Genomic DNA, 21,674 nt, shown 5'->3' with positions numbered 1-21,674 from the left:
GTGTTTCTGTAAAGAGATGGTTTCCACTCTAGCTTCCTGCAGTTAGTCTGGGCATATGGTCAAGAAAAAAATGGGTTTTGCTAGAGATAGCTTGAGCTGACAATGACTTGGTGATAAAAACCTAAAGTTGGCATTCCATAGACAAGATGTGGTGTGTGTGTGACCCGAGATAGAGATAGCCTGGAAGAGTTTAGAACAACGTCTCATTGTCTCATCATCCTGGCATCTGGGAAACTAAGCCGGGTTGGAAGTAAAACAACATCCCGTGCAGATAATCAGGAGATGGACCAAGGTGGCTTATAGGAAGGTTGGAACCAGTCTGACTAAGCATTTTTAGGTCCTATGTAAGATCTGTTTTTTTTCATTTTCAGTTAGACTGTTGGGTTGACTGTTTCATTATTGCAATAATTAATGGATATTGAATAAAGATGATTGTTTGAAGAAATGACAAAGTCTCTCTCACTTGATTAGAATATTCCACGACATGGGTCAGTTGTCAAAGGTCAGTAACATCCATTGTGAGATATGTAGTTTATTTGACCATTTTAGGGGAGAATCTGCCCACGGGAGATTCGGGAGGAAGAGAAGGATGTCCTTCAGAGGACACTGTGCAGCAGTGCTGTAAGAGTGAACCATCTCCTTCAGCACCTCTTCACTCGTGGCCAAATCCTTGAAAGGGGGATGCTCACAGAGAGCACATTTGTATCTTTACTTCATTATCCGGAATACATGAATAATAAACGTTTCTCTCTGAGTGTGCTTTACGTTATCCTGAATAAATTAATAGAAACATCCCTCTCTGAGTATGCTTTATGTTATCCTGAATAAATTAATAATACACATCCCTCTCTGAGTGTGCTTTATGTTATCCTGAATAAATTAATAATAAACATCCCTCTCTGAGTGTGCTTTATGTTATCCTGAATAAATTAATAATAAACGTTCTTCTCTGAGTGTGCTTTATGTTATCCTGAATAAATTAATAATAAACATCCCTCTCTGAGTGTGCTTTATGTTATCCTGAATAAATTAATAATAAACATTCCTCTCTGAGTGTGCTTTATGTTATCCTGAATAAATTAATAATAAACATTCCTCTCTAAGTGTGCTTTACGTTATCCTGAATAAATTAATAATACACATCCCTCTCTGAGTGTGCTTTATGTTATCCTGAATAAATTAATAATAAACATCCCTCTCTGAGTGTGCTTTATGTTATCCTGAATAAATTAATAATAAACGTTCTTCTCTGAGTGTGCTTTATGTTATCCTGAATAAATTAATAATAAACGTTCTTCTCTGAGTGTGCTTTATGTTATCCTGAATAAATTAATAATAAACATCCCTCTCTGAGTGTGCTTTATGTTATCCTGAATAAATTAATAATAAACATTCCTCTCTGAGTGTGCTTTATGTTATCCTGAATAAATTAATAATAAACATTCCTCTCTGAGTGTGCTTTACGTTATCCTGAATAAATTAATAATAAACATTCCTCTCTGACTGTGCTTTATGTTATCCTGAATAAATTAATAATAAACATTCCTCTCTGACTGTGCTTTATGTTATCCTGAATAAATTAATAATAAACATTCCTCTCTGAGTGTGCTTTGTTATCCTGAATAAATTAATAATAAACATCCCTCTCTAAGTGTGCTTTATGTTATCCTGAATAAATTAATAATAAACGTTCCTCTCTGACTGTGCTTTCTCATTTTAAGGATAATACATAGACAATGTTTGTGATTATAGCATCACAATTTGGAAATTCACTGCAAGGACTTGTCTTTACATTGTGTGTCTGTGCGTGTGTAAAACCTTTATGGACATGGTGTACTTTGATGATGGTGTTGGGCAGGCCTAGAGCCCGGATGTGATTAGCCATGGGTAGAGGCTCTGAGCGGTGCTTCTAACACCGATCCACTCTTAAACCTCAGCACCGTCAAAGCAAGCAAGGATGTTACACCACTCAATATCACTTTGGGTAGGACAAGCAAAAAGGGAATTGGGTCAAAATGAATGGTGACAAGGGAACACCTTTCACGTGGCCAAGGTCATCAGGATATTGCTTTAAATTAAAGGTATGGCGATTTTTCAAGGGAGTGAGACACTTACCGCTGCAATATGTAAGTTTGTGGGCGACACAACCAAATTCACATATAAATGAGTTATAGATCCGTCATTCTCATTGAAAGAAAGTCTAAGAAGTGGTAGATCTGTTCTGTGTGTGCTATTTCTATGCTTCCTATTCTTAAGTTTAGGTTTTGCATCTTTTACTTTCGGTTTTGTACACCAGCTTCAAACAGCTGAAAATACAATATTTTTGCTTATGGAAAATATATTTCAACAGCAGTTTAGATGGTACTATGATTCTCGACACTATACTTGCTTATTTTGTCACATAAACTGAAATTAAGCAAACTATTAGAATTTTAACAACCAGGAAATGGTGGAGCGATTTCTGCATAGTGCAACTTTAAGCTAACACTTCTTTATTATAAAGAACTCTACTCACTACACTATGTCTTCCTGTGTTTCAAAACACAAGGAGAAGAAAACAGGAAGTGATCTGGCCCATCTGGACCATCAAAGGGATGATTCACTTATCTATTGGCGTCATGGCATTCACATCATTGGAGAAGTACTACATGATCAGATTTGAGCTACACCCGATGACCTTTCCATTAGTCCTGAATCCCAAGCAAATGCACAGCTGGTTGATAAATCTCCTCTTTGCATGGTAACACAACTGACGTACATGTAGTTCAGTGACTCGACTGTGTCCCAACTGGGACCCCTTAGTAAGACTTGATAGCACTGTTTTCTATCGGTGCTATGGATACTTAGAGACTATGCATGGGGAGAGCTGTTATTAAAGCCATTGTGGTTTTGGAAGTAGAATGGCATAGCTAGCATATCATCCAGTGAAAGTCATTTTCTATGTCTTTTGGGAGTCCGTTGAATATGCCGTAATTTTCCAGTCCACGCATGGGTTCACTTGTTTGAAGGTTCCATAAATTATCTAGACAAAAAGTTGACACCCAATAGTGGATTTGTACAGAGAAGAAGAAGAAATCAGAGGGTTATCCTTGTTTCCAGGGGGGTGGAGTAAAACCACTGAAACATCTCAGAGGGGATATGTGTGTTCCATGCAAGGGTTAAATCAAATCAAATCAAATGTATTTGTCACATACACATGGTTAGCAGATGTGAATGTGAGTGTAGCGAAATGCTTGTGCTTCTAGTTCCGACAATGCAGTAATAACCAACGAGTAATTTAACCTAACAATTCCAAAACTACTACCTTACATCAAATCAAATCAAATCAAATTTTATTTGTCACATACACATGGTTAGCAGATGTTAATGCGAGTGTAGCGAAATGCTTGTGCTTCTAGTTCCGACAATGCAGTAATAACCAACAAGTAATCTAACTAACAATTCCAAAACTACTGTCTTATACACAGTGTAAGGGGATAAAGAATATGTACATAAAGATATATGAATGAGTGATGGTACAGAGCAGCTTAGGCAAGATAGAGTAGATGGTATCGAGTACAGTATATACATATGAGATGAGTATGTAAACAAAGTGGCATAGTTAAAGTGGCTAGTATTACATAAGGATGCAGTAGATGATATAGAGTACAGTATATACGTATACATATGAGATGAATAATGTAGGGTATGTAAACATTATATTAGGTAGCATTGTTTAAAGTGGCTAGTGATATATATTTTACATCATTTCCCATCAATTCCCATTATTAAAGTGGCTGGAGTTGAGTCAGTGTGTTGGCAGCAGCCACTCAATGTTAGTGGTGGCTGTTTAACAGTCTGATGGCCTTGAGATAGAAGCTGTTTTTCAGTCTCTCGGTCCCAGCTTTGATGCACCTGTACTGACCTCGCCTTCTGGATGATAGCGGGGTGAACAGGCAGTGGCTCGGGTGGTTGTTGTCCTTGATGATCTTTATGGCCTTCCTGTAACATCGGGTGGTGTAGGTGTCCTGGAGGGCAGGTAGTTTGCCCCCGGTGATGCGTTGTGCAGACCTCACTACCCTCTGGAGAGCCTTACGGTTGTGGGCGGAGCAGTTGCCGTACCAGGTGGTGATACAGCCCGGCAGGATGCTCTCGATTGTGCATCTGTAGAAGTTTGTGAGTGCTTTTGGTGACAAGCCAAATTTCTTCAGCCTCCTGAGGTTGAAGAGGCGCTGCTGCGCCTTCTTCACGATGCTGTCTGTGTGAGTGGACCAATTCAGTTTGTCTGTGATGTGTATGCCGAGGAACTTAAAACTTACTACCCTCTCCACTACTGTTCCATCGATGTGGATAGGGGGGTGTTCCCTCTGCTGTTTCCTGAAGTCCACAATCATCTCCTTAGTTTTGTTGACGTTGAGTGTGAGGTTATTTTCCTGACACCACACTCCGAGGGCCCTCACCTCCTCCCTGTAGGCCGTCTCGTCGTTGTTGGTAATCAAGCCTACCACTGTAGTGTCGTCCGCAAACTTGATGATTGAGTTGGAGGCGTGCGTGGCCACGCAGTCGTGGGTGAACAGGGAGTACAGGAGAGGGCTCAGAATGCACCCTTGTGGGGCCCCAGTGTTGAGGATCAGCGGGGTGGAGATGTTGTTGCCTACCCTCACCACCTGGGGCGGCCCGTCAGGAAGTCCAGTACCCAGTTGCACAGGGCGGGGTCGAGACCCAGGGTCTCGAGCTTGATGACGAGCTTGGAGGGTACTATGGTGTTAAATGCTGAGCTGTAGTCGATGAACAGCATTCTCACATAGGTATTCCTCTTGTACAGATGGGTTAGGGCAGTGTGCAGTGTGGTTGCGATTGCGTCGTCTGTGGACCTATTTGGGCGGTAAGCAAATTGGAGTGGGTCTAGGGTGTCAGGTAGGTTGGAGGTGATATGGTCCTTGACTACTCTCTCAAAGCACTTCATGATGACGGAAGTGAGTGCTACGGGGCGGTAGTCATTTAGCTCAGTTACCTTAGCTTTCTTGGGAACAGGGACAATGGTGGCCCTCTTGAAGCATGTGGGAACAGCAGACTGGGATAAGGATTGATTGAATATGTCCGTAAACACACCAGCCAGCTGGTCTGCGCATGCTCTGAGGACGCGGCTGGGGATGCCGTCTGGGCCTGCAGCCTTGCGAGGGTTAACACGTTTAAATGTTTTACTCACGTCAGCTGCAGTGAAGGAGAGTCCGCAGGTTTTGGTTGCGGGCCGTGTCAGTGGTACTGTATTGTCCTCAAAGCGGGCAAAAAAGTGATTTAGTCTGTCTGGGAGCAAGACATTCTGGTCCGTGACGGGGCTGGTTTTCTTTTTGTAATCCGTGATTGACTGTAGACCCTGCCACATACCTCTTGTGTCTGAGCCGTTGAATTGCGACTCTACTTTGTCTCTATACTGACGCTTAGCTTGTTTGATTGCCTTACGGAGGGAATAGTTACACTGTTTGGTCATGTTTCCCTGGTTAAAAGCAGTGGTTCGCGCTTTCAGTTTCACTCGAATGCTGCCATCAATCCACGGTTTCTGGTTTGGGAATGTTTTAATCGTTGACATCGTCAATGCACTTTCTAATGAACATGCTCACCGAATTAGGCAATCCGTCAATGTTGTTGTTGGACGCAATGCGGAACATATCCCAATCCACGTGATCGAAGCAGTCTTAAAGCGTGGAATCAGATTGGTTGGTTAGACATGTTTTGTCCAAGAACACCAACAACGTTGGACTTTAATCACTGTAAGTCATTGTTACTTTAAATCATTGTAAGCCTCTACACTGAGTAAATATCTTTCTTAAGTGTGACCTTAACTGTGTGGTAAGGTTACTTGTCACTCTGTATTTAAGTGAGCTACTGGCTGTGTCCAACGCAGGCAGACTGCCAATCTCAAAGATTACCTAAATGTCAACTTCATTCAGCATGGAGCGATCTGTGTGCCAAGAATGTTTGCAACTCAAATATACAGAGCAAAAGCAAAGGAATGTTATTGACGTTGGCCACTATACTTTCATCCCAGAACAAATCAATACTGTACAGCAACTCAATATTAGGAAGGTGTTCCTAATGTTTGGTATACTCAGTGTACAATGATATCAAGGCTTGATAAATATAGATTTGCTTGATAAAATGACATATGCATTATAATATTGTAAAAAATATTGCCATTTTATTACAAAAAGTGTCTGTGGGCTTTCAACCAGTAAGTCTAACATACACAACACAGATCATAACCCCATTGTCTTGTTAGTCTCTGAACTATGAGAAAACATAGAAAACACATCAACAGAGACAACGTACACATTTAACCCCTTTTTCAATGGGTCGAGGACATTTGGTTCATCAAAACATGTGGATGAATACAGTCGACTCCTGATATATACAAAGGCTTGGGATCGTCATGGTTGCTTGGGATCGTCATGGATACGTGGACTAACCCAAAGCAGCAGATGTCAGATTTGAGAAATGAGAACTCAGAGAAACATGTTTTCATGGGCTATTGGCTATGGCCAAAAGGGGTTACTAACAATCACAATTCCAGTATATCAATCTATATTCATTCCAACAGTTAAATACACAATGAATGTATGTCTACACAATTGATTATCTACAACTTTTTGCCAAAATCATGTTCAAGTAAGTACAGCAACCAGGATATTTGATCATTTCAGTGGAAGCTATATAGCGTTAGCCTGTGCCATCCAGTCAGTACCCACTGGGCACAGATGTCAGTTCTACATATAGTTTTGATTTGGTTGAGTTGTCAACTAACTTTAATTCAATGTGAAATCAACAAAAAATGTCACCAAGTCATTGGATTTATGTTAAAAGTTAGGTGAACAAAATCTGAAATTCTCTTACGTTGATATCTCTTTTCTACTCCAAACAGTTCAACTTCATCACATTGAATTTGAGGGTTGAAATTATGTGGAAACAAAATTGATTAAACCAGTAGTTAGTTTCCATGCAGGACAGTAGCCTTCCAGTGACATCCAGTGAACTTCAAGGGTCCTGCCAGCAGCCGCTTTACATTTCAGGACACAACACCCCACAATGCTAACTGAAACCAAGTGAAGGCACTGAAGAAGACCATGATTAGGGAGAACAGAGCAGGAAGGGACCCACACATCCAAACTAACTAAGGACACAACAATTGAAGTGTTTGTTGTTTGTTCACAGATTTGTGCAAGTAAGAGGTGCAATGCAGCAAACCCTTTTGACAGTAACTGTATCTAGATGTTTGATGGCTAGCTGAGCAGGAGGCTAGCTCATAGGATAAGGTGATGGCTGTGATAACCGAAGAAAAAAAATGAAACAACAAAAATCAAAGTATTTACAGTGTATTCCACCTTTAGAAAAAGATCAGGTCATAGAAACAGAGTCAGTGACACGTTGCAACAGCACAACACATCACGCCTCATAGAGAAGATGTTCTTTAAATATACATCCTCTTCATCTGGTCATCCTGCAGAGTCCATCAGAAGCACCATGGCAACAGAAGACACTTTCCTCTTTCTCAAGTCAAAGACAAAGGCATGTTTCTGAAAGGAAAGAGAGAAGTGAGGTTTACAGTTTAAATGTAGATAGTTTGTAGCTATTAAACCCAGCTACGACAGCACACTGTGGCTTACTACCATCTACAGACAATATCGCAACAACTACACATTGCCTATCGGAATCAATGACAATATAGTACAAAGTATATTTAAGACAAGCTAAGGTTAGGCCTATTCTATGACCATTCTAGACATGTCAGGAATCAAAAATAAAGTACCTTGAGGTTCACAGTGATCAGCTGGCTCTCCAGCATTCCTATGTTTCAGAGCTCGCTCTTCTGTCCAGCGCTCTGTTAGCACACACACAACAGGAGTAGATTAGATTGAGGCTTTTGACAGTGACCGAAGTGGCTCAAAATTGCACACAAACCACACTACCGTACACAACACTTAAACCCTGGGGATGCCTGTCAACTTTATAATGTTATTTTTCTGCCTCGAAGAGGGATGCTTGATGCAGCCTATGAACCGTCTCCAACCCTCTCCCTTCTCTTGGTCTGTTTGCCTCCTCTGACTGGCTCTACACAGGCCCAAAGACTATTATCCTTACTGGGTTTCCTTCCATCTGCCTTTCACAAAGACTCTGTCTATTCTCTTTGTACAGCAGACTGGCCGTAGTATCTCTAGATCAGAAGTGTACCTGAACTGACCGTCCTAGCTATCCCGGTTCTGACTGGCCCAACTCTTCTCCTTTTCCACTGTTTACAGCTGGGAAGGAACTTAACCAGTATCAAAGCTGGGACCGAGAGACTGAAAAACATTTTCTATCTCAAGCCCATCAGACTGTTAAATAGCCATCACTAGGCGGCTTCCACCTGGTTACGTAACCCCGCACCTTAGAGGCTGCTGCCCCATATACATAGACTTGAAATTACTGGCCACTTTAATAATGGAACATTAGTCACTTAATAATGTTTACATATTTTTACTTTACTAATTTCATATGCTGTATTCTATTCTACTGTATTTTAGTCTATGTCACTCTGACATTGCTCATCCTAATATTTATATATTCCTTAATTCCATTCTTTTACTTTTAGATTTGTGTGTATTGTTGTTAATTGTTAGATACAACTGCACTGTTGGAAGCTAGAAACACAAGCATTTCGCTACACCCGCAATAACATCTGCTCAACATGTGTATGTGACAAATAAAATGTGATTTGACTTGAGTATTTGGCCATCCTGCAGTGGTGTTTTTGTCTGGAACTTAATACCTGGAACAGGTGAATGACTGACGCCCCCACGGCCCCAGCTGCTTGTGTCTCTGTCTGACTTACTGAGCACTCTAGACCCGTCCATACTCTAGAACTTCCATACTCTAGAACCTTCCATACTCTAGAACATTCCATAGAAAGAGACAGACTATGGTCTGCATCTCAAATTGCACCCTATTCCTTATAAAGTGCACCACTATAGACCGGGGTCCATAGGGCGCTGGTCAAAAATAGTGCACTTTGTAGGGATAGTGTGCCATATGGGATGCAGACCATAAGTGAGCTGACACAAGGCCAGTGAAACAGAAACTCTACAACTGAATGTCTAAATAGCTCCACTAATGGTTTTGGAACAGGTAGTCTGGACTGGAGACGTTTCCTGTATAGAGGTTCTCATACTGTGTGAAGTGTGTATCCGGCTCCCGTCACACCACTGGCAAACAGACAGGCCAGGCCAGACAGAAAGGCCTCCTGTAGTCTGCTGCGTTCTAGTCTGCTCTGTTCCCTTTCCAAGGTCTGGGGTGACCATGACCATACAGAGGACGTGTGTCCTGTCTTGTCCTCCCAGCCCCAAGGTAAGGAGAGATTTGACAGTCTGAACCCTGGCTCACCGCTCAGCACTACGCTGAAAGTACATAATCTCCAGCTAGCAGGAGGTTTAGTGTATCAGGTGGGCCAGCCTACTGTAGTCTGTCTATACACACTTCAATTGACAGACAGACAGACAGACAGACAGACAGACAGACAGACAGACAGACAGACAGACAGACAGACAGACAGACAGACAGACAGACAGACAGACAGACAGACAGACAGACAGACAGACAGACAGACAGACAGACAGACAGACAGACAGACAGACAGACAGACAGACAGACAGACAGACAGACAGACAGACAGACAGACAGACAGACAGACTACAGCAACTCACACTTGATGCTGCCGTACAAAGTCTGCAAACTGACGGTCTTTGGCACACAGCTCAATTATCCTTAGGCGGTCCTGAATTTGCTGTGAGAGAGAGAGAGACAATGAGAGAGAGAGAAAGAAAGAAAGAAAGATAAAGAAAGAGGGAGAGAGCGAGATGTGGGGGTATTGAGAGAGAATAATGTGGGGGGAAAGAGTGAGTGAAAGAGAGAGAGAAGAGAGAGAGGAGAGAGAGAAGAGAGAGAGAGAGTGAAAGAGAGAGAGAGAGGGAGAGAGGGAGAGAGAGAGAGAGGGGAGAGAGAGAAGAAAGAGAGGTAAGAGAGAGAGTGAAAGAGAGAGGTAAGAGAGAGAGAAGAGAGAGAGAGTGAAAGAGAGAGAGGGGAGAGAGGTGTGAGAGAGAGAGCGAGAGAGAGAGAGAGAGTGAAAGAGAGAGAGGGGAGAGAGGTGTGTGTGAGAGAGAGAGGGGAGAGAGGTGTGTGTGAGAGAGAGAGAGAGAGAGGTAATAGAGAGAGAGAGAGACAGACAGAGAGAGAGAGAGGTAAGAGAGAGAGAGAGAGACAGACAGACAGAGAGAGAGAGAGACGGTTATGTAACATTAGGGGTTGATGTAAGGCCGATGGATTTGTGTTGGTTTCCATACTGCCTGCCCAATGCTGGTGTCTGGACGAGCACTACTCTTCCACCATAAGCACTGAAGCTAAAGACTCAGGGTGAAAATAGAATCTCATACACACGTGTTACGGTGCCTTATTTAGACCTAAAGTTGATTGCTGATAAAGCTCTCTGGTAACACTTCATGTTACCTAGGTCCTATACCGCAATACCACATGTATGTATAATGTACTCCAGTGTATAATTACCAATTAGTACTAACAGTTTCACAGTACTTTACACTTTAGCTCTAACCTTCTTGTATTTACTTGAAATACATCTAACAACTTGAAGGTCCCTGGAATGTTCTGGAATGATCTTCCTAGAAATCCCCCAGGGAGCCAGTCTGTTGCCAACTGTCTGTCTCTCTCTTACAGTCCTCCCAGCAGTCAACCACTTAGACAGCCTCTACGTACCTCTCTGGTGAGCTCGGAGTTGTCGTAGATTTGGAGTATCTCGTCACTGCAGAAGTCCACAGAGGGGTCTGCGCTGCCCGTACTGTGGTGCGGCACGTTGTCTTCGTACCGTCTGTAGTACTCTGCCGTGGCCACATCACTCTCATACATGGGGTTGAACTTGGTGGCTCTCTCTAAGGATGGCACACTGTCCCGATCTCTGTGAAACAGGTACAAAAACATCCTGATCAGCACAAAAACATCCTGTGGCGCACTGCACTAGCTTCGAATAGTCCCCGCGATATGCAACTTTTCAGGGAAGTCAGGAACCAATGTACACAGTCAGTTAGGAAAGCGAAGGCTAGCTTTTTCAAACAGAAATGTGCATCGTGCAGCACTAACTCCAAAAAGTTCTGGGACACTGTAAAGTCCATGAGTATAAGAGCACCTCCTCCCAGCTGCCCACTGCACTGAGGCTAGGAAACACTGTCACCACCGATAAAGCTACGATAATCGAGAACTTCAATAAGCATTTCTCTACGGCTGGCCACGCTTTCCACCTGGCTACCCCAACCCCGGCCAACAGCTCTGCACCCCCTGCAGAAACTGGCCCAAGCCCCCCCCCCAGCCTCTCCTTCACCCAAATCCAGACTTCTGATCTCCTGAAAGAGCTGCGAAATCTGGATCCCTACAAATCAGCTGGGCTAGACAATCTGTACACCCTCTTTTCCTGAAATTATCAGCAGCCATTGTCGCAACCCCTATTACCAGTCTGTTCAACCTCTCCTTCGCATCGTCTGATATTCCTAAAGATTGGAAAGCGGCCTCGGTCATCCCCCTCTTCAAAGGGGGAGACACTCTAGACCCAAACTGTTACAGACCCATATCCATCCTACCCTGCCTTTCTAAGGTCTTTGAAAGCCAAGTGAACAAACAGATCACCGACCACTTCGAATCCCACCGTACCTTCTCCGCTATGCAATCCGGTTTCCGAGCTGGTCACGGGTGCACCTCAGCCACGCTCAAGATCCTAAACGATATCATAACCACCATCGTTAAAAGACAGTACTGTGCAGCCGTCTTCATCGACCTGGCCAAGGCTTTCGACTCTGTCAATCACCGTGTTCTTATCGGCAGACTCAACAGCCTTGTTTTCTCTAATGATTGCCTCGCCTGGTTACTACTTCTCTGATAGAGTTCAGTGTATCAAATCTGAGGGCCTGTTGTCTGGACCTCTGGGCTGACTCTTTTCTCTGTACATATCAATGATGTCGCTCTTGCTGCGGGTGATTATTTGATCCACCTCTACGCAGACGACACCATTCTGTATGCATCTGGCCCTTCTTTTGAAATGAAATGAGCTTCAATGCCATATAACTCTCCTTCCGTGGCCTCCAACTGCTCTTAAACTATAGTAAAACTAAATGCATGCTCTTCAACCGATCGCTGCCCACACCCGCCCGCCCACCTAGTATCACTACTCTGGATGGTTCTGACTTAGAATATGTGGACAACTATAAATACCTAGGTGTCTGGCAAGACTGTAAACTCTCCTTCCAGACTCATATTAAGCATTTCCAATCCAAAATTCAATCTTGAATCGGCTCCCTATTTCGCAACAAAGCCTCCTTCACTCATGCTGCCAAACATACCCTCGTAAAACTGACTATCCGGCCGATCCTTGACGATGTAATTTACAAAATAGCCTCCAACACTCTACTCAGCAAATTGGATGCAGTCTATCACAGTGCCATCCGTTTTGTCACCAAAGCCCCATATCTACCCACCATTGTGACCTGTATGCTCTCTTTGGCTGGTCCTCGCTACATATTTGTCGCCAAACCCACTGGCTCCAGGTCATCTATAACTATTTTCTAGGTAAAGCTTCGCCTTATCTCAGCTCACTGGTCACCATAGCAGCACCCACCCATAGCACGTGCTCCAGCAGGTATATTTCACTGGTCATCCCCAAAGCCAACATCTCCTTTGGCCGCCTTTCCTTCCAGTTCTCTGCTGCCAATGACTGGAACGAATTGCAAAAATCACTGAAGTTGGAGACTTATATCTCCCTTACTAACTTCAAGTATCGGCTGTCAGAGCAGCTTACCGATCGCTGCAGCTGTACACAGCCCATCTATAAATAGCCCATCCAACCAACTACCTACCTCATCCCCATATTTGATTTTGTTTTTTTCTGCTCCTTTGCACACTAGCATTTCAACTTGCACATCCTCATCTGCACATTTATCATTCCAGTGTTAATTTCTAAACTGTAATTACTTTGCCACTATGGCATATTTATTGCCTTACCTCCTTACTTCATTTGCACACACTGTATACAGATTTTCTATTGTGTTATTGACTGTACGTTTGTTTATCCCATGTGTAACTCTGTGATGTTGTTTTTGTCACACTGCTTTGCTTTATCTTGGCCAGGTCACAGTGGTAAAGGAGAACTTGTTCTCAACTGGCTTACCTGGTTAAATAAAGGTGTTCTCAACTGGCCTACCTGGTTAAATAAAGGTGTTCTCAACTAGCCTACCTGGTTAAATAAAGGTGTTCTCAACTGGCCTACCTGGTTAAATAAAGGTGTTCTCAACTGGCCTACCTGATTAAATAAAGGTGTTCTCAACTAGCCTACCTGGTTAAATAAAGGTGTTCTCAACTAGCCTACCTGGTTAAATAAAGGTGTTCTCAACTAGCCTACCTGGTTAAATAAAGGTGTTCTCAACTAGCCTACCTGGTTAAATAAAGGTGTTCTCAACTAGCCTACCTGGTTAAATAAAGGTGAAATAAAATACATGTTCTCTGATGCAATAGAAAGGTGGCTGATGTCACACCACTGAGAATGATGTGTTCTGTCTACTTACCGGTAATAATGATGAACAATAACATTTCAGCCTGTACTTGCGGAGCGGCCAAGTGAGTCACACATACAAACACAAACACACCCACAGCCGAATGGGGTTGGCATGATACGTGATGACCTATGCCAGTGGGTGGGAAGTGACATTGTGTCCTGTCCAATCTAAACAGGATGTCAACCTGATGGCATGCAACACACATGATGTTATTCTGTTGTACTGGCCTCTCTCTCTCTCTCTCTCTCTCTCTCTCTCTCTCTCTCTCTCTCTCTCTCTCTCTCTCTCTCTCTCTCTCTCTCTCTCTCTCTCTCTCTCTCTCTCTCTCTCTCTGTCTTTCAACCCTCTCTGTCTTTATTTCTCTCTCTCTATTTCTCTCACTCTCTTTATTTCTCTCTCTCTCCCTTTCTCTCTCTCTCTCAACCCTCTCTCGTTTTATCTCTCCCTCTGTCTTTATTTCTCTCTCTCTCCCTTTCTCTCTCTCTCTCTCAATCCTCTCTCGTTTTATCTCTCCCTCTGTCTTTATTTGTCTCTCTTTATTTCTCTCCCTCTCTCTATATTTTTCTCTCCCTCTCTCTTTATTTCTCTCTCCATCAGATACAGTCTTTACATTATACAGTAAGCCATGTTCCATGAGCTAAACACTCATATGAGAAACACACTGAACTGGTCAGGAGTCCAATCTAGCAGTCTGTGGACAGTTTATTGGTAACAGTGGGAGACTGCAGGGCGGGGCTGTTAGAAGGGGCCATGGTGCTAACATGGGCATTGGCCCAAGGTCTATCTGTCGAGACCAGGCCTTGTGTCACTAGAAGCAGGCAGGCTAAACTCAGGACAGCTGCCGAGGCACATACTGATTCATAAAACAATCACACACACATTCACACACACCTACACATGGATGCATGCACACATGCATGCACACACAAACACACACACATATACTGTTGATCCTGCAACTCTGGGCTTCTAAATACAATCAGCACTGTTTTGATTCTTCTCAATAAACATGTCCTGATTGGTTAATCAAAAACAACATGGCTGCCAAGGAAGTCTGAGACGCTAATCACGCTCTCATAGTTCTTTCTCTCGGACAGATTCTCGGTCAAGCACCCAGTTAACAATGCACAAAGCTTCACTTAACCAAAACATTTTAAGACAACCATCTACATTTATTGTCTGTCTACACACCAGTATAGTATTTCTTAACCCAATTAAGTACTTCTACATACAGTACCAGTGAACATTTTGGACAAACCTACTCATTCTAGGGTTTTTCTTTATTTGTACTATTTTCTACATTGTAGAATAATAGTGAAGACATCAAAACTATGAAATAACACACATGGAATCATGTAGTAACCAAAACAGTTTTAAATATGTCCAAATATATTTTATATTTGAGGTTCTTCAAAGTAGCCACCCTTTGAATTGATGATAGCTTTTCACACCATGAAGCATAGAGGAGGAGGTGTGATGGTGCTTTGCTGGTGACACTGTCAGTGATTTATTTAGAATTCAAGGCACACTTAACCAGCATGGCTACCACAGCATTCTGCAGTGATACGCCATCCCATCTGGTTTGCACTTAGTGGGACTGACCAAGAAGGAGAGTGATGGAGTGCAGCATCAGATGACATCAGATGACCTGGCCTCCACAATCACCCGACCTCAACCCAATTGAGATGGTTTGGGATGAGTTGGACCGCAGAGTGAAGGAAAAGCAGCCAACAAGTGCTCAGCATATGTGGTGAACTCCTTCAAGGCTGTTGGAAAAGCATTCCAGGTGAAGCTGGTTGAGACAATGCCAAGAGTGTGCAAAGCTGTCATCAAGGCAAAGGGTGACTATTTGAAGAATCTCAAATATAAAACATATTTTGATTTGTTTAACACTTTTGATTACTACATGATTCCATATGTGTTATTTCATAGTGTTCGTGTCTTCACTACTATTTTTCAATGTAGAAAATAGTAAAAATAAAGAAAAACTCTTTAATAAGTAGGTGTGTCCAAACTTTTGAATGCTACTGCAGTTATTAGGCAAGAGAAGCCAAAATATTATCAGATAACATTACTCTACAAGCAACACTGCAGTTATATCTTAAATAACCATTACACATCGTAATCCATCTGTAAATACAAGAGGTCAGGTAAATAATCAGATTTACTCCTTCTCCCTCTGGGTTTATGAGTCTGCTGCTTACCGTAGAGGATCCTCTGAATCCTCCTTGTCATAACCGTCCCTCAGAGTCCTGGCCAGGAAGAAGATTGCCCCAGAGGCCACCAATAGGAAGCCAGCCACCGACGCTATGGCGATGCCCACCACAAGAGGTTCTGACACATACTCCTCACAGTGTTCCCCGCGGTACCACCAATTCTCTCCTACACGACATCTAGAACCACACAGAACAGCATTAGAACCATATGCATCTCAAACACACACATACACATACACACACATAACCCTATAGTGAATTCAACATGTCAGTGTCCTTAACTAAACTCCCACCCACCTGCAGATGGCTCCCTTGCCGGGGATGACATCACACTTCCCATCGTTGAGACAGAAATCCTCCTGCAGGTCACAGATACTCTGGCACGGCAGTCCGTCCACGCTGAAGTAACCCGCGTCACACACACACTCCGCCTCCCCGGACCAGCGGTTCACCGTGCACATCGAATACTCATTACACGCTTGGAACTTGCAGGGGTTTGCCTGGTTGCCTGGCAACGACAAAGAAAACATAAACAAACGTGTTTTGTGTGACCTCAGTTCTACCATCTGAGAACCTGGTGACTCAGGGATGATGGTTTGACTGTGCTGGTGATGGTGGTTAAAGCCCACTAATTCTAAAATAACACAAATACACCACAGAAAATATATGTTAGAATGTTTCAGACTTTAGTCGTAAATTGGCTGATGATGACGTGCCAAGAGCACTTTAGTTGTCACTGTCGGAACATTCTAGAAAAGAGCAAAGTATTCTAACCCTAACTCTGGCTCCAACCTTAACTCTCTAACTCTAACCTTAACCCTTAACAAATACCTTTGTCTTTTTCTAATCCGATGCCCTGCGGAGACCTTACATGATGTGACATGATTAAGCATCAGTGTTACAGTAGATGATTATGATTGGCTCAGACAGATTACAACACAGATTATACTGTAACGACCCAGCCGGCCTAATAGAATAACACCATGGTGACTCATCCTCATTATGACACATACTGTACAGTACTGTTGCTGGTCACATTGTACATCTGCCCAGACGAGGGTTGCAAAATTCCCAGGTTTTCCAGAAGACCTGGTTGGAGGATTTAGGATTTCCTGCTTAATCCCTCCTGATTCCTGGAATCCCCCAACCGGGATTTTGGTAAATCCAGGGAATTTATTGAAAGTTCCCGGAATTTTGCAACCCTAGCCCAAACAGAAGTGTCAACCACATGAGATCACCATCCCCGGGACCACAGTATCAAAGCCATTGACACATTGAGATCATTATGTTATTTTCGTGGGCTCTTTGAGTTACAAAGTGTTGAGAAAACAACTTGATTCATAACTAGAGAGTCATCTCACTTCAATGACTCAATACAGCAATCTCCTGCTGATGTGTTAATGTGAGAAGTTTGTGTTAGGTCAGCATGCCATTGCTTCTGTTGTCGACTTTCACATCTTTCAAGATCCAATAATGAAACCTCAGCTACAGAAGATCATCCACCAAACGGACATTACTGTCAGGAAATGCTTCACAACAATGAGTCCTTGTTGACATGATTTCATGCATTTCCTACTCTCACTGCAGAATAACATCACTCAAGACTCAAGTATCACTTGCTTGTAGCTGAGGTTTACCTGATTCCACATCCAGTGAGTATTTGTCTATGGAGAGGTTCATGGTTTGGAAGGCTGAGTTAGCGAAGTCCTCTAGGATAAGGTAGACAGTGTTGGTGACCCCCCGAGAGACGGGCTTCCCGAACTTCATCCTGCTGTTCACCACGATGCTGCCGTTACGGAAATTCAGGATCTCCAGGTTCTGGAAGTTGCTGAGGTTGGACTGCAGGTAAGGGACGAGCTACAGACAAGAAAGAGACATTGTTACTTTGTGCTTCCCAAAACACCAAGATATACTGTATCCCACAGGTACTGTATGACTTCATTAGAAAGTTCATTAGAAAGTTCTACTACAGAATCCATTATATGCAACATATTACAACATTCACAGCAATGAAAACTGTAAAATGGACTTGAGTAGGCCGTCTCTATGGATACTGAACATTCATTTATGGCTCCCATACCCCAATGTTATTGCAGATAATCCCATATATCCTTTACCAGTTCGAGGAACCTCTGCTCCAGGGCTTTGTACTCTGTGGAACTCTTGTTGAAGAGATCCTCAGAGAACATCATGTTGGTCACCCTCAGGCTGAAGAACACCATCAGATCCTTGCCAGGGCTCTTCGCCATGGCGATGCTGCCCATGTCTGATCCATGGGCGATGCTGGAGTACCCGCTGCTGTCCCCGTCCATGCGACTCGTTCCGTCATACACGTTGAAGGTGAGGTCAATTTCCGACATGGGGGATTCTGGTGCAGGGTCTCCAACCGCTTGGATTGAAGTGCCGACTTCTAGTTCGTATGTGTCGTGAGCTGGGGAAGGGGGTGCTAGCGCCATGCTAACATCTCCTTCTTCAATGCTAACATCTGACTCTTCTGCTGCCTCAAGCAGGTTTTCTGTGGGTCTGAATGTGGGCTGGAAGAATGGAGGTAGGATTGTTGGGGCAATTTCAGGTGTCTCAGAGATTTCAATGTCACCATGTGGTGCTATTTCTGTGGTGGCTGGATGGTGTGTGGCTTCCTCCTCTTCTGGTACAGAGTCAGATATACGAGAGAAGGGAGATTCCTTCTCGGGGGATAAGATGCTATGAGACTCTATGACTTCCGGGGCTGCTGTACCTGCAGCCACAACAAAGATTTGATCTTCAGCTAGGTCCTCCTCTGAGATGTCAAGGGCTGGGAGTACTGTGGCCAAGGGCCCTGCAACCTCCGCCCCCTGTTCCTCCAAGATCTCCACCTCTCCATCTTCATCCTCAGGATCGGGCACCAAGAGTAAAGGTCTGTCGGTGAAGGCTTCGATCTCTGGTGGTTCGAAGGTGATCATATCGAAGATGGACTCCTTGACTGTGAACAGCTCCATGTCTATGAAGGTAGGTGACTCTGTGACTGTGGGGAGTTCAACCTCTATTGGACTAGTTGGCTCCGACAGCTCCTCAACAGAACCATGGGTCTCAGCTGCTGGCCCTTCCAACACCAAGGCCTCAGTGGTGTAAAACTGAGGATAGGGATAATCAGTGACTGGTGCTATGATGGTGAATGGTTCGCTTGGGTAATAATTGTCATAAATCCCAGAGGCCTCCAGCGTCTGTATGGAGAGCTCCACGGTCAGGGTCTCTGCGGTCCAGAACACAGGGGCTTCAGCTGTGGTCGTGTAGTCAGGTCGGGTACTAATGTCTTGGGTCACAGGCAGTCTGTCCAAGAAATGCCATTGTGGCTCTTCTTCAACTGGGGCAGATTCTGGATGGGACTCAAAAGGACCCATATCCTCTGGAGATTCAGTCTGGACAGATTCGGTGATCTCTTCCCCCTTCTCCTCCTCCTTCTTCTCTTCCTCCTTCGGTTCCACTTCTGGATCTGGTAAATGCACCTCACAGACCACAGAATCCTCCTCCTCCTCTATGTAGTCTGTCTCCTCAGTTGTCACGGGAAACCATGGGACGACGTCAGCCCCTTGGTCATCCCCAGAGAAGCCGGAGCCAGAGCCAACATCCAAATCTGGGTTTACTCTGGGAGGTGCCGGGACCGGGGCCTCTGTGGTCTGTGGTTGTGAAGGGGAGGAGGTAGAGGAGCCTCCAGCACCGACCACACCATCCCCATCGGGAGTATCAGAGTCTTGCTGAGTGTTACTGAGAATAAATCCCTCTTCTTCAATATTTCCATTATCTAGAAAAACAGGAAAACACATGCTTTGTTACTGGAACATGGAATCTCCCTTCACTGAAGAGAAGGGAAACAGAGTGAAAACAGAATAGAGGACAATCCATGATATTAACAATGGATAAATGGTTTCAAAACTCTATTAAATGAGATTTGAATGTGTTTTTTTTGTGTTGTGTGTTACTGTGTGGTTGACAGTATACAAGGTGATGTGAATGTGGTCTTGTGATTTAGGAAGTAGAAACAGGACGGCTCACTCTCTGCAGGGACAGCAGTGGTGCTGGGTGGCAAGGTGGTTTCATCCAGAACGAACACATCATTTTCACTGGCCACAACGCTCCCGGAGCCTTTCAAAGGGTCCACAGGAAACAGGAAATCATCCTTCTTCAGGAAGATGTCGCTGACATCCAAGTCTTGGCCAGGAGCATCTGGTGGTTTCTCAGCAGCCAGAACATTGTCCTGACACACCAGGAAGAAAAGACAAAGGTTGATAAAAGTGCACTGACATTATTCTTACATTCTACTAACGTTAGAGAAATGTACGTCTAGTAACTCACACTTAAATGAACGTCCGTGTGTATTGTTGTCTACCTTTAGCCCAAACGGGAGGCTGGCAGACATAGAAAATGCCAACAATATACCTAGATTAGGCTGGCTAGAGGAAAGATAATCCTAAATCTATACGGGAATTGCCCGGATGATACACCTGGGCTGGTCATGCCCCAAGGATGGACACACGCAACTACAGTACATAGAACTACATAGACTTACACCACCCATGCATACATAAATGCCTACATTTTCCCATGCACAGATCAAAAAGCACATGCATAGGTTGACAGATATGATCACGTATACATTCAACAGTCCTTATAGAAGTCAAAGTGGAGAAAAAAAATGATCCTCAACATCTTCAATGAATTACAGTGGAAATTCATCCTTCGGACTAACTTCAGTGGAAAGAAATTGCACTGGCACGCAGAAGATACATTTGGACACAAAAGCTGGCCCTCTGTGCCTCCCTAGCTGCAGCTGCAGAGTGTTTCTTCTCACAAGGTTGAGTTGTAGCAGAGTTTTCTCTCTCACAAGGTTGAGTTGAGTTGTTGAGCAGAGTGTTTTCTCTCTAGCACTCACAAGGTTGAGTTGTGCAGAGTGTTTCTCTCTCACAAGGTTGAGTTGTAGCAGAGTGTTTCTCTCTCACAAGGTTGAGTTGTAGCAGAGTGTTTCTCTCTCACAAGGTTGAGTTGTAGCAGAGTGTTTCTCTCTCACAAGGTTGAGTTGTAGCAGAGTGTTTCTCTCTCACAAGGTTGAGTTGTAGCAGAGTGTTTCTCTCTCACAAGGTTGAGTTGTAGCAGAGAGTGTTTCTCTCTCTCACAAGGTTGAGTTGTAGCAGAGTGTTTCTCTCTCACAAGGTTGAGTTGTAGCAGAGTGTTTCTCTCTCACAAGGTTGAGTTGTAGCAGAGTGTTTCTCTCTCACAAGGTTGAGTTGTAGCAGAGTGTTTCTCTCTCACAAGGTTGAGTTGTAGCAGAGTGTTTCTCTCTCACAAGGTTGAGTTGTAGCAGAGTGTTTCTCTCACAAGGTTGAGTTGTAGCAGAGTGTTTCTCTCTCACAAGGTTGAGTTGTAGCAGAGTGTTTCTCTCTCACAAGGTTGAGTTGTAGCAGAGTGTTTCTCTCTCACACAAGGTTGAGTTGTAGCAGAGTGTTTCTCTCTCACAAGGTTGAGTTGTAGCAGAGTGTTTCTCTCTCACAAGGTTGAGTTGTAGCAGATGTTTCTCTCTCACAAGGTTGAGTTGTAGCAGAGTGTTTCTCTCTCACAAGGTTGAGTTGTAGCAGAGTGTTTCTCTCTCACAAGGTTGAGTTGCAGAGTGTTTCTCTCTCACAAGGTTGAGTTGTGTGTTTCTCTCTCACAGCAGAGTGTTTCTCTCTCACAAGGTTGAGTTGTAACAGATCACAGATGTTGAGTTGCAAGGTTGAGTTGTAGATACAGAGTGTTTCTCTTGATATGTGTGCTTCACAAAGTAAATATTCAGAAACACAAAATACCTCACGATAAACTAAATCTGAGT

At 43.7% G+C, this 21,674-nt stretch overlaps 1 protein-coding gene across 1 annotated transcript in view; it reads right to left on the bottom strand.

The window, feature by feature from the left end:
- Positions 1-6,156: 6,156 nt before the first annotated feature.
- The window catches only part of impg2b (interphotoreceptor matrix proteoglycan 2b), a 29,874-nt gene continuing 14,356 nt past the window's right edge, over positions 6,157-21,674 (bottom strand). The window contains exons 13-21 of the mRNA XM_042296663.1: positions 19,865-20,066; positions 17,950-19,613; positions 17,470-17,689; positions 16,130-16,340; positions 15,821-16,009; positions 10,777-10,975; positions 9,714-9,793; positions 7,784-7,855; positions 6,157-7,550 (exon numbers count right to left, since the gene is read on the bottom strand). Of these exons, the coding sequence (XP_042152597.1) occupies positions 7,822-7,855; positions 9,714-9,793; positions 10,777-10,975; positions 15,821-16,009; positions 16,130-16,340; positions 17,470-17,689; positions 17,950-19,613; positions 19,865-20,066 (2,799 nt within the window). The 3' untranslated portion in view covers positions 6,157-7,550; positions 7,784-7,821. The remainder of the gene's footprint in view (positions 7,551-7,783; positions 7,856-9,713; positions 9,794-10,776; positions 10,976-15,820; positions 16,010-16,129; positions 16,341-17,469; positions 17,690-17,949; positions 19,614-19,864; positions 20,067-21,674) is intronic.

This window comes from Oncorhynchus tshawytscha, linkage group LG14, assembly GCF_018296145.1.
Source record: "Oncorhynchus tshawytscha isolate Ot180627B linkage group LG14, Otsh_v2.0, whole genome shotgun sequence".
Classification (NCBI taxonomy): Eukaryota; Metazoa; Chordata; class Actinopteri; order Salmoniformes; family Salmonidae; genus Oncorhynchus; species Oncorhynchus tshawytscha.
The sequence above is the reverse complement of the archived record's forward strand: the minus strand, read 5'-3'. Positions and strand labels throughout refer to the sequence as shown.